Below are 14,053 nucleotides of genomic sequence, written 5' to 3' on the forward strand. Positions count from 1 at the left end.
TAATAATAATAATAATAATAATAATAATAATAATAAACAACTTTATTTATATGGCACGTATAATAATAATAATAATAATAATAATAATAATAATAATAATAATAAACTTTATTTATATGGCACTTATAATAATAATAATAATAATAATAAACTTTATTTATATGGCACTTATAATAATATAATAATAATGATAATAATAATAATAATAATAAACTTTATATGGCACTTAATAATAATAATAATAATAATAATAATTATAATAAACTTTATTTACATGGCACTTATAATAATAATAATAATAATAATAATAATAATAATAATAAACTTTATTTATATGGCACTTAATTACAAATGCAACAAATCAAAGCAATGACATAAAGGGGATATATTAACAACAGTTACAATGTGCAAGAAAATAAATAGGTAAACATACATTAAAAATATACCAAATAAAATAAAAATAAAGACATTAAAAATGGAAAATAATACACAAATGCTGAAGTAATGAAATATGTTTTAAATTTAAATGCATGATGAAAGAAACCTGATGAATGTTTATTATTCATGTATTCAGGATCTTTGGTGCATGAAAACCAAACACTGCCTGTCTGCTCTTTCAAGTTCTGGAGTTGTGCAGCATGGAGACGACTAGCACTAGAAGACCTTTAGCCTCGATTTGGAACATATTCTATCAGGCACTCATAGATGTATGAAGGGGGGTAAACCAATCACAGGTTTAAAAACTAGCTGTAAAATTTTATAGTCTATTCTAAAGGAAAGAGACAGCCAGTGGAGTGATGCTATGATCTTGTTTTCCCATGCGTGATAATATTCTGGCTGCTGTATTTTGCACAGGTTGTTGATTATTTGTTGTGTTTGCATAATTAGTGCATTACAGTAATGACTGATCCTCAGCACCAGTGACCATGATGTTACAGCTTTGAGTGGTGCCATGTCAGTTAACCGAGAGTTCAGAGAAAACTTCTCAAGAAAGAATCACAGTCATTCCTGTTGAGTTCATGTTACTTTAGGGTTTCATATATAGGTTTTGTCATCTAGTGAAATACATTAGCCAGAGCACATAGGCTGTGGGGACGCTAGGGTGTGGAAATACCTGTCACCTGGACTGGGCTATTTGAAAGCACTTCTTAAGCTTAGCAGAACCTCAAAAAGCACACAGTAGACTCCTGAGGTTTAGTGGACACGCATGAAAAAAGCAAATGAATTGTGCTGTGTGTACACATCTGTGCAGGTGTGCACAGGTCCATTCAGTATAAGCAACTCCCAGTAATTGATCATGTGTGCAACTACCAACATGGTAGCACATATTTCTGCTTTGGTGAATATTTCTATGCATTTGAGATTTAGTGAGATTTAGTGAGTTTTAGTGAACATCATCTGTGCTACAGCTTGCTGTGCGGGATGTGTCACTGATGCAGTAAAAGGTTCCACTGAGAGTTCAACACTGCTGAAGATCTGTGACTGATAATGGAAGTGATTCTGAACATTTAGACTGACTGATACAGTTCTGACTGTCTTACACTGACTGATACAGTTCTGACTTTCCTTTCTGAAGACAGTGTGTCCAAGGTCAGCTGAACCCAGGGAAATGCTCATTATAGTTACTGCAGATTTACACTCCTGGTGTAAACGCTGGAGTGTCATAGAGAAAGGACCAAATGTTACAAAACACAATAAATAATATGCATGAATCTCTGTCTCTCTCTAATCAAATCAAATTAAATTAAATGTGCTTTATTGGCATGACTGGTCAAAACACCTGTGTTGCCAAAACAATACTATATATGTAGACATATTATTAATTATTAATATACAAATGAATACGAATTTTATAGAGGATAGAAAATAAATAAATGTTTAAAAAAATAAAATGTCAACAACACACACAAAAAATGCATAACACCAGCAGGAACCAAAATGAAATACAATAAAGTAAACAACAATAACAGATTCCAAACAGTCTAAATAATTGTCAATGTGTCTGTTACAGTTTTTCTCTGATCTTATGGCAGTTTTGTATCTCTCTCTCTCTCTCTCTCTGTGATTCTCTCTCTGTCTCTCAAATGTGTATTCCTGCAGGATAGAATGACTCAGGCATGCTGTATGCTTGGGTTACTTGCAGAGTAAGAAAAAGTCTTTCCTGCAGCCTGTGTGGGTATCACATATCAGAGCCATTTTTTCTTACCCAATCAGAGTCTCTGGAGCATGGAGGTAGAATAATGTAGCCCTGACATGTGCCTCAGGACAAGATGTGCGTCACATACCCCAAAATCAGCTCTTAGGCTTATAATTAAATTATAAATTATAATTAAACACCACTTCCAGAGGGGTTCAGCAAAGAGTGTTTGAGAGTTTTCAATATTCATAAGCTGCCTTAAGATATAACTACACTTCATCATGAAAACAGTATATGAATTTGTGTTAATGACCTTCCTCAGGAACCAGGAAGTAGTTGGAGCTGACGAATGTAAACAGTAAGCCAGGAAGGACTTCCTTTCTTCTTCCAGTTCACTGGCAAAAACTTCACCCTAAATACAAACATCCACTTCAGTCTATTGTGTTTGTCTGCGTGTGTACTTGGAGCTGTCTCAGAATATCATATAGTTTCAGCATATGTCCAATGTCCAGCTCTACAACATATTAACAGCATTTAATAAGGATGTTAAACATTTGAAATTTGTACTCAGAAAACTAAACTAACTGAAGTGTTGGTTTTCATGACTGGATCATATAGCACTAGCAACTATTCAAATTTAAATCCAAATTTCGATGTATATTAAAGGAATGCGAGGAGGCGAGAGTTACTGAGTGTTATGAATGAACTGTGAGCAGGAGGAGGCTGTCACACCACCATAACACCCTACCAGTACTGGCAATATACGCTTAAATGGCACAGAATAGAATAGTCCTTAACTAGATGTTAGCTGACACAAACACACACATCTGCACATATCCACACTCACACATATACGCACACACACTTTCTAGTTCCTGTTCTCTCAAGGTCATATGTACACTAATAAGACCATTTACAGTACTGCCAAAGCATTTAACATAATCTGCTCTTACACATTATGATTTTATCAAAAATAATTAACGATGGAATTCTCTCCCTCGCTCTGTTTCTTTCTCCCTCTATTCCTCTCTCTCCATCAGGAGCGAGGAAAGATTGGGGTCATATTCAACGTGGGAACAGATGATATTGCTATTGAGGAGAGTGGGGTGGTGGTGAGTGACGGCAAATACCACGTGGTGCGTTTCACGCGGAGCGGAGGCAACGCCACGCTGCAGGTGGACAATCAGCCTGTGATTGAGCGCTTCCCCTCAGGTATGGAGACCCTCCGATAGATGTGTGAGACCTTTAGGAGAGAGTGTGAGAGGGCAGGACACTCAAACGAGCGCAGATCACCCACTCCCAAGACACTCAGACGAGCACAGATCACCCACTCCCAGGCAACATTCACTCTGATCAAGTGAAGTTCCTGCATCTGTACAGAAGTGTACAGTTTATGTAGAAGTCAGAAACACCTCTCTTACAGACACACACACACACAGCAGAAAACACAGCTGTTATAGTTAACCTGTTATGGCAGATAGAGCGTGCTGTTAACACAGGTAACCTGGTAGGGCAGATAGAGTGTGCAACTCCAAGGTTATGGAGATGAATCTCAGGGAGCACGTGTACTGTCATGCTGGTGAATATGCCATATGGTGAATAAGTTGCGTCTGTGACATCCTCTCCATGTAGAAGTAAAGTTTCATCCCTGACTGGGAGACCCTGAAAAAGCTTCAGGACCTGAGAGATCAGTGGGGCCTGACCCTAACCCTGCTCTGACCAGGGTCGGGGCCTGACCCTAACCCTGCTCTGACCAGGGACGGGGCCTGACCCTAACCCTGCTCTGACCAGGGTCGGGGCCTGACCCTAACCCTGCTCTGACCAGGGACGGGGCCTGACCCTAACCCTGCTCTGACCAGGGTCGGGGCCTGACCCTAACCCTGCTCTGACCAGGGTCGGGGCCTGACCCTAACCCTGCTCTGACCAGGGACGGGGCCTGACCCTAACCCTGCTCTGACCAGGGACGGGGCCTGACCCTAACCCTGCTCTGACCAGGGTCGGGGCCTGACCCTAACCCTGCTCTGACCAGGGATGGGGCCTGACCCTAACCCTGCTCTGACCAGGGACGGGGCCTGACCCTAACCCTGCTCTGACCAGGGTCGGGGCCTGACCCTAACCCTGCTCATGCCTTCATTCCGCTCCCTCTCCCTGGCAGTACACGTCGGTGTTTGCTAGTCCCGGGTGTCCACGCCTGGTGTTCAGCTACCTCGTGCTATTAGGTGACAGGCTGTGCTGGTCCTTACCCTCGCAGAGTTAGTGTGAAGGTGAACCCTAACCTTGAGCCGTGCAGCTTACGACAGGAAAGGACATCTAGGAACTCTTGTTATACATGCTGTGTGTGTGTATGTGTGTAAAAGAAAGAGCCAAGCTGTGAAGTTATAAATCATCCTCTCCCACACAAGTATTATAGTATTTGCAAGAAAACAAACATACACCTACCCACACTTACACACACACACACACACACACACACACACACACACACACACACACACACTGTAGATTGCCCTGCCCTCTCTCTCTTTCTCACAGACAGCTGATTAAGCTCCACTGAACTATAAGTAAAAGGAAGATATTTCCTGATCTCATGGAAATACACCTGATACAACGTGCCATTCAAACGGATGAGCTGTTATTACCACACCAAACCTGCATGAGCTCTGGGACGGACTGCAGTCCTGAGTAACACTGCAGCGTGAAGATGATGACGCAACAGTGATGTTTATGATGAAGATAGCCAATGAAAAACAGTCGTGTCATGCTTGCTTCCCACTCGTATACTACGTGGTGGTGGTGTGTGTGCGTGTGTGTGTGTGCATGCATGTGTGTGTCTGTCTGTGCTCACATTGTTTGGATATTTAAAGTGAGAAGTACAAAATGGTCTAATTTTTTACATTTTATTTATTTTTCTTTATTTAACCAGGATCATCATAACATAGGAACTACTGATAATGATGTCATGTTCTATTCAGTAGAGCAGGTGTTAGTGTGGATATATTGAACCATTTTAAAGTAAATGCATCAATCAAAACTTGTATATTTACACTTTTCCAAATGAAGAGCCTGAATACAGATACTTATAAATATCTAATGGGCACAGAGTGAGAGAAAGATAGAGGAGACGTAGACAGAGACTGACAGGAACAGAAAGAGAGAGATTAAGAAAGGAGAGAGGGAATTGAGAGAGGGAGAAAGCGCAAGAGACAAATAGGGATGGTAGGAGAGAGATCTCTCTTATCTGGGTCTCTACACACTCCTTCTCTTTGAAGAAGGTTGATCCCCTTATCATCTATCATGGCTGAGCAGCAGAAGTACATATCTCCACGGCAACAGTGCAAGTGTGGTGGCAGGCATGTGGTGGGGTGTGCATTGTGATGTAAAACATGACATTAAGACAGTAGTCAGGTTGGGGAGTGCCTCACGGCTGTATCCACGGCCCTTTACTCTAGCCTGTCACTTCTGGATCTCCTTTTCTGTTGTTCTCATTTGTTGTTTCTGTTGTTGTTTTTGTTGTTCTGCATTGTGATGTCATTCAGTGCTCCTTTTGAATTTCACTGTGGAATGACAGAATCTGCTCCTTACGCTGTGTGTGTGTGTGTGTGTGTGTGTGTGTGTGTGTGTGTGTGTGTGTGTGTGTGTTGGGGTGGGGGGTTACACAATTTCTATTCCTAGATAGCTTTGAAGGTTCTGGTGTCTCTCTGTGGAAGACATGTTTGCTATGCACAACTCCAGTGGGAAGAAAGAATGAAGGAATGAGTGGAGGCATGTGTGAGAGAGAGAGAGAGAGAGAGAGAGAGAGAGAGAGAGAGAGAGAGAGAGAGATACAGACAGACAGATAGGTTAAGATACCCTAATTGAAAACATGAGGAGGGGGAGTGTTCAGAGAGGAGTTCAGACATACTGCGCATGCCCACGACCCAGTTCTCACTCCAGGAATCCTGGGTAAGTGGATAGAACACTTCATCTTAGAGGGGTTCTGAGCACCTCCTTATGGTTGGATTTGGAAATACAGGCTAGGTCTTTTTTTTTCACACTAGACTAATAGCTTGTCATTTTTAAATTATCAAGCAAGGAGCTTCAGTAAAACCTCTTTGAAAATAAAATAAAATGTACAATGTGTCTTTTTTTTGTAAAATATATAAAGAGTACAATAATGCTCAAAGACAAACAGAAAACATTTTTTCAAGGCATGCAGAGGAAGTAACATCCAGGTTGTGAGCTTGCTAGACAGGATCAGCATTTGAATTTGATGATGTGTTATTCCAGCTCCACTGTGATTGTCTTGCTCCTGGGCACTGAGCTGAACTGGTTTCTTGCTGTAGCACTGGGTCACCTTAATAAAGTGAGCCAGATGTTTCTCCTGGGATACAGACGCCATTATTGCTTCTCTCTTTTGCTCTCTTTGCGTTCTTCTTTTTATATTATATTATAATATAATATAAAATATTATATTTCTTTTTATATGTGCTTGTATGTACATACAAGAGCACAAATGTTTTAACTATATGGATTTAATGTAATTGAGCTGGTTAGCAGACAGACAGCAGGGGGCAACATGTAGCTGGAAGTTCTTGATGTTCTGCTGATGAATAATGGCTTAGTTCACAGCTGTTCACGTGCCACTGCATTTAGCTGCTGTCTGAGAGTGCCATAAAAGAGTAATCACACACACAATGCCACAGAGCACAGAATGTTGGCTTTAGTTTTCAATCTTGCACTATTTGTAGTATAGCTATTCATCTAGAACAGTTCGATAAAAAAAATAAAAATAAAAAAAACCAACAACTTATTTTGCATAATTTTCTCCCAGCGGTTGACTCACTCTTGTGATGTGACTCAAGTGGCCCTCACTGGGGGCTATAGCACTACATCGTTTTCTATGGAATTTTTCATACAGAACCACAGACAGCTCACGGACATCTTTGACCTGTCCAGCTTCGTGGACGGTTCCTGGCCTAGGGTCGAGAGACAGAGAGTGCCACTGAAACAAAGGCACAGCCAGTACTCCTACACCTTAGGCACACAGTGGTTTGTTCAGAACTTTTAATGTCAGCCTTGTATGTGCAGTATCCTTCTCGTTGTTGTTTTTTTTAATCATTTCCCTTTTTGTAAGTTAGGGTCAGGGTTAGGGGTGTAGGGTTAGGGTTTAGGCTTAGGGTCAGGGTTTGGAGTTAGGGTTAAGGGTTTAGGTTTAGGGATACTCTATTTAGCCAGAAGCCTCTTTGGCCAAGTCTAATGCATAATAATTTAGAAGAAAACAATGAAGGTTTACGTCGATACTGAATAGTGGCGCACTGATGCCAAAGTAAATTCAATACGTTAATAGAGCCTCATTATGCACAATGCATCACTACAGAAATAAATCTTAATGAACTGCTGCAAATCCAGACTGACCAAATGTGACCTCTCTTATCCATCATATTGCAGTGCTGTAATTAGATTTTACCGAACCTTGTTTAGCTTGTGGCAGATGATGACACAGCGTCATCAGAGGATTTCATGTGTCCGCCATTCTGGGAGACCAGCCGGGGTTTCTGGGTAGAGCCCTATAGAAGGACTTTGATTAGATTGCTTGCAATTGAATTGCAGCACCAATTATAAGTCAGTGACTATGGAATGAATGACTTCATTAAAGAAAAATAGAAGGAGAAGGGGGTGAGAGAAAGAGAGAGAGAGAGAGAGAGACAAGGAGACTGAGGGGAGGGGGGTGAGAGAAGGAGAGAGAGAGAGAGAGAGAGAGAGAGAGAGAGAGAGAGAGAGAGAGAGAGGAGAGGAGAGACTGGGGGGGGGGGGTTGATTCAGCTCATTAAAGACCTGACAAGTTTGATTCCACAACATCTCCTGCTCTTGCTGACATCAGCGTGCCTTCCAGTACAGGAGGGAGTAGAGAAGGGATTGAGAGAGAGAAAGACGAGACAGGATAGAGAAAGACAAAATGAAAAATGGGGGAAAGAGTGTGAGAGATGGGGACAGTATGAGAGTTTGCAATCAGTACTGGAAATAATTATTTTCTCGTCCACTTTTTTTCTGAGTTAGAAGCAGATCATTACATTTTAGGTGGAAGTTTGAAAGTTGTTTTCTTCATCTGAATCAGTAAACAGCTAAATGTACTGCATTGTAATACTTCATACAATTTAAAAGTTTAAATTGGCTTTACAGGTCACTAAAACCTGTATGATTCCTAATCATACAGCCACACAGTTTCAACCACTATACATATAATCAGATGAGAGTGGGAATATAGTTCTGTAGTGTAGACTGATATGAAATCTGCAAAATTGTAAGTTTGAAATATGTAAGTTTGTTTGAACCTTTGAGGACAGTATTAGAAATTGTGGCTCGCTGTGGGAGAGCCTCTGTTGAGGCTGTGTGTGTGTGTGTGTGTGAGTGTGTGTGTGTGTGTGTGTGTCAGAGAGAGAGTCTTCTGGCTTCTGCACTTTTTGTTAAACAGGTTTGGTGTGGTAAAACTGAATAAACATTTTAAATATTTATTTTTGATAAATATATATTAGATTTGCAGAAGAAAGCTTTATTGTTTGTTTAATTTCATAGCAAGAAAATCCACCTGGATTACATTGTCTCCAGCAGGACATCTGTGCTTACTGTCAATAAATTACAAATTAAAAGTTATGATGTCAGAAATATCTTCCTTTCATTGAGGCTGTGTGTTGGCAGTTAGAAATGTATTGTTAATTGTTGTTTATCACTGCTGATTGTTTTTAATATGAGCATTTATTTTTGCTTGTTTATATTTAACATTTCCTGCAATTCTGAACAAGTAAATGCTGAATTTCTAAATCATTTATAAATATTTTTATAACTCACAAGCCCATAAATAAACTACTTAAACACACGGTAACTAAAGCTTTGTTAACTTTCTAACCAACAAAACTATTTAACAAAAGACAACACAGTCTTTCAGAATGTCTTTACACCAACCTAAAGCTGATTTTAAAGTTCATAACCTGCTAAATGTTTATGCCCTTTTTCTAACATTTGACCTCTAACCATTTAACCTTTGAATCTTGCAATTGTCACATGTTGAATTTGTTTTTGTTTTTGTTTTCTCCAAATTCTCTAAAGGGAGCTTTGATAATGAGCGCCTGGCTATAGCCAGACAAAGAATCCCGTACAGACTCGGTCGGGTAGTAGACGAGTGGCTACTCGACAAAGGTAATAAACAACATTAATCCCACCTAACAAATGAATCGTCTAAGTGACTTAACAACATCTCTTGAAGAGGGGCAGACCCGTCGAATCTTTATAGACACTAAAGTCCTATTGGACAGTTGATAACAGACTAGAGAAGGGCAAGAAAATTACACATTTGAATGCCCAGTATGGTAATGTATGCTAATATGGCAATTAATTAATTATCCATCACTTGTAAAGAAGTGTTTTATTGGCAAAGGAAATCAATCATGTTAAAGTTTAATTCTAGATAATGTTTTGTTATGTGTAAGACTATTCATTGCCTGCTCATGAAAACTCTGCATCCTGAACATTAAGCGGTTTCATAAATAGAAAACAACCTTTTGACACCTTGATGTGGGACTGCACCTCTCTTGAGTATTAACCCTACCAATAACCTCCACATAACCTTCTCTAACCTCCGTGCAACAGCCAATCCATAACCTCTGCCATCTGATGACACTCACTGTGCATTCCTGTCTACTTCCTGTACTTGGCTTTTGTGATTTTTTTTTCTTTTCTATTCGTTTTAATTATAGATGTTTAAGGCAAATGACTATTTGGCAGAATATTAATCCTAATTTACAACATTTCAAGCGATCGAATTATTAAGATCTTAAGCACAAGCATCTTTAAAAGTTAAAGGGACTGAATTTGAATAATGATCTATTATTTATTGTGACTGAGCATTCAAATTGATTCTTTAACCCTTTGAGTGACGGATGCCCAGCCCTCCTGTCCTGTATTCCCTTTTGTTTGTCAGAGATGAACTTTGAATCTCGCTTTCCTTCAGGCGTAGCTAATGTTTGCCTTTAACAGCAGTGGCAGCAGTGAGTACTATAAACTCCACCCTCTCTACCTCCGCCCTCTCTACCTCATCCCCATCTGTAAACTTCACCTCCCAACTCCACTCTCTCTATCTCCACCCTCTCTAGCTCCACCCTCTCTAGCTCCACCCTCTCTATCTCCACCCTATCTAGCTCCACCCTCTCTATCTCCGCCCTCTCTACCTCATCCCCATCTGTAAACTTCACCTCCCAACTCCACTCTCTCTATCTCCACCCTCTCCACCTTAATCCTCTCTAACTCATCTCATCTTTAAACTCCACCCTTCACCTCCACCCTCTCTACCTCAAACCTCTCTACCTCATCTGTAGAACTATGCATGGTATTTGCCAGAGAAATTAAAACTAACATCTGAAGACACAATTAGTATATAAAGTGTTAAATGTTCCTTTTTCCAATCACTAAGACACTAAAAATCGCGTTCATTTGTCATAAATGCTGGACTAGGACATATAAAGGAATTTGACAAATGCTAAATTGATATTTATATTATTTTAATGGAACTATCCTATTATATTTGGAAATAATTATCCTATTTTAACCACTGTGTGTGAGGTATATAAAATAAAAATGAGATTTATACTTCACTTTAATTGCTCTATAATAACAAATCTATCTGAAATATAACAAATCAGTTAACTGAAGAGGGGGAGGAATTTGTTTTAATTCATATTTAAATTTCTGCTCACATAAACCTTTGTAATATTCATTTGTATATACACTAAATATAGGAAGAAAGGAAGAATGGTCATGTTACATGAGCTAGTAACACTAGTTTAACCTCAGCCTAGAATCAGAGGACAGCTGATACAGAGCCATGGAGGCAAGAGAACGTGAGAAAGGGAGAGACTTTTATTTTTCTTCCCACTCAAAGGGTTAAAGCCTGAAGCCACAAGCTTAAAGCAGACAGGAGAAAGGAGACCTCCGCCTAAGCAGACGAGTTCATCTCAACCAGTCTAAACACTGAGGGCATCCGTTCCTCGAAACCAACCCTCAAGCCAGCAAACTGTTCAGCATCACACTGTAAATGCTGTGTTTGATGGGTTGGATGGCGTATGGCTTTAACTAAAGGAGAAGCTCTCAGTAATAAACTGATTTCTAAATAAACATAATTACTGTGCATAATTCAGAATAATCAAACAATTAGTTTCTAGTGCAGAACACATCTAACCAGGCCACCACTAATCAGATCTCAGTTGTGAACATCGTCTGCATTGAGTAGTCCCCACTCCACCCCTTTCTTCCAACAAACTGCAAACTCAGAGGGTTAAAACCTGACACAGCTTGTGGGAAAAAGCAAGAAAACAAAACATTTTCAATAAATCAGTCCCTAATTTTTATATATTATTGGATCACTAAATGTTCCTCGCCACTTTATGAAAAATCTTATTGCAACAATAAGGTCCCTTTAACATTTACTGTTACACTTCTGATTTAGATCCGTAATGGTGTTTTCTGCGGTGTTTTATGACTTTGCTGTTATCTGTGTGACCAGGGCAAATATCTGTGACTGCAATTTTTTGTGATATGTATACTGAATGAAGCCTGTACATTTAATCTGAAATTTACCTGCATCTGTAATTCTCCGTATATAAATGTGTAACCTCAGTGGTGGTCTAGACTGCATATCTCCCGTACAGCATGTGGGTGTAAACACACAGGGCTCAGACTGCACTTCCCAGCTCTGCAGGTAGAGGGCAGCACCTGTGTCCTGTGGCCTCTTCCTCGTCCTTCCTCTAAGGTTCTCCAACCCCCAGCCCTAGACACCACACCTCCTCACTCTCAGAGACTGAGTGAGAACATTTCAAACTTAGTAAAGCCATGGAGCTATAAATGTCAGCAGTTATAGCAAGTGGGAAGGAAATCCCTTAAGTTTACAACAGCTGGATTCCAGTAAAAGCCAGTCGCTCATGTCTCACGCTGTCCATGTCCGCCGAGCCCTGAAGCTGTCACCCCTACTGCCCACCCATCACCCTGAACCACTTCGCCTCCCTCCTCTGTGTGGATATCTTCTACTCTCTCTCTTTATCCTTTTCTCTTTTCTTCTGTTTGGGGTCCCCTTTCCCCCTGTTCTCACCAAGTCTCCTCCTACAGCAGTTCAGTCCATGCTTCTAACTCCTTCTAATTTCAATCATGGAAAGACAGAGAAGAGACAAAGAGAGGGAGACAGTGAGAGAGAGAGAGAGAAGCAGAGAGGGAGAGAGAGAGAGAGAGAGAGAGAGAGAGAGAGAGAGAGAAGCAGAGAGGGAGAGAAGAGGAGAGAAAGCGAAAGAAAGCAAAAAGGCCTTGAAACATGGTACTTTTGTAAATTTCAGACTCTGGGACAGAGTGAGAGGGAACAGAGAGAGAGTGAGGAACAGAGAGAGTGAGAGAACAGAGAGAGTGAGAGAGAGAGGGAGCGAGAGAGAGAGAGAGAGAGAGAGAGAGAGAGAGAGTGAGAGAACAGAGAGGGAATAGAGAGAGAGTGAGAGAACAGAGAGAGTGAGAGAACAGAGAGAGTAAGGGAACAGAGAGAGTGAGAGAACAGAGAGAGTGAGGAACAGAGAGAGTGAGGAACAGAGAGAGTGAGGAACAGAGAGAGTGAGAGAGCAGAGAGAGTGAGGAACAGAGAGTGAGAGAGCAGAGAGAGTGAGGAACAGAGAGAGTGAGAGAACAGAGAGAGTGAGAGAGAGAGAGAGAGAGAGAGAGAGAACAGAGAGAGTGAGAGTTAGGAACAGTTAATTGTAGTTATTACAGTTAGTTATGTACTTATATATGTGCACTTCTAGGTATCAGCACTGATGCCTGTATTCTACAGTTTTCTAGATCATTGGTATGTTGGACTCTGACCTGCTGTACTGTACTAGGATGTGTTCTATGCGGAAATGATAAAGCACTTTTGAAGTCTGCTAAATGCCATAAATGTAAATGTAGTTAGGAACAATTATTGTAGTTGTTACAGTTAGTTAGGAACAGTTATTTCTGATCTCTGTGGATGATGATGATGAATTGAGGGTTAAGGGCCTTGCTCAAGGGCCCAACAGTGGCAACTTGGCAGTGGTGGAGCTTGAACCAGCACCCTTCCAATTACAACTCAAGTACCTTAACCACTGAGCTACCACTATTATTTTCTAATAATCTTGTGTATTTTAAATGTGAATTTTGAAATCATGAATGATAATTTCCTTATCTGTTAATAGATAAATATGTTAATAGTTAAATGTTTAATAAAAAGTCTGAAAAAGTAAGGCCCTGGTGGAAGATGGACAGTAATTAACAGATGACTGTGACATTTTCTTAAAAAACTAGTTGTTAAAGACTAGTTTGATACATTAAGAATAAGGAATTTGCGAGTTTATGAGTTAACCTTGAAGGCCGAGTTTGAGTTAACTTTGAAGGCTGAGATTATGAGTTAACCTTGAAGGCTGATTTTTGAGAAAAGCCTGTCTTTGTCATATACAAAGACCAACTCCACGACCATTAAGATGGGAACATGGCTACGGCCAGAGAGAGAGGCTTCATCTCGTCTGTTCCAGGATTCCATAGATTAAACATAGATGCTCAGATTTTGGTCAGTAATGACTTCAGTTAGTGCTTTAGATGACAAAGCTGATCTTATATTTAGTAATCTTTGTTTCAGATTCGAGTAGTTGGTGGTATTAGCATAGTCTAGTTTGACATTAATTAAGGTTTTAACACATATTATACGATCTATTTTTCTACTTCAGTAGGGTGAAACCTATGTGACGTCTCAGCACAGCCCGTAGACAGTTGGTTTATCCTGATGGGCTGTCTGGCCTCACCTCTGGTTAGTCGGTTTATCCTGATGGGCTGTCTGGCCTCACCTCTGGTTAGTCGGTTTAGCCTGATGGGCTGTCTGGCCTCACCTCTGGTTAGTCG

At 40.3% G+C, this 14,053-nt stretch overlaps 1 protein-coding gene across 14 annotated transcripts in view; it reads left to right on the forward strand.

Moving 5' to 3' along the window:
- Positions 1-14,053, forward strand: part of nrxn2b (neurexin 2b) — a 582,744-nt gene that overhangs the window by 549,836 nt on the left and 18,855 nt on the right. For 11 of the 14 annotated variants that reach the window (XM_081714813.1, XM_081714804.1, XM_081714809.1 and 8 more), the window contains 2 exons: positions 3,178-3,349; positions 9,221-9,310. In XM_081714813.1, coding sequence (XP_081570939.1) covers positions 3,178-3,349; positions 9,221-9,310 — 262 coding nt within the window. The remainder of the gene's footprint in view (positions 1-3,177; positions 3,350-9,220; positions 9,311-14,053) is intronic. The other 3 variants (XM_035530023.2, XM_081714812.1, XM_081714817.1) reach the window with 1 other exon arrangement.

This window comes from Electrophorus electricus, chromosome 5, assembly GCF_041902795.1.
Source record: "Electrophorus electricus isolate QZ-2024a chromosome 5, ASM4190279v1, whole genome shotgun sequence".
Lineage (NCBI taxonomy): Eukaryota > Metazoa > Chordata > Actinopteri > Gymnotiformes > Gymnotidae > Electrophorus > Electrophorus electricus.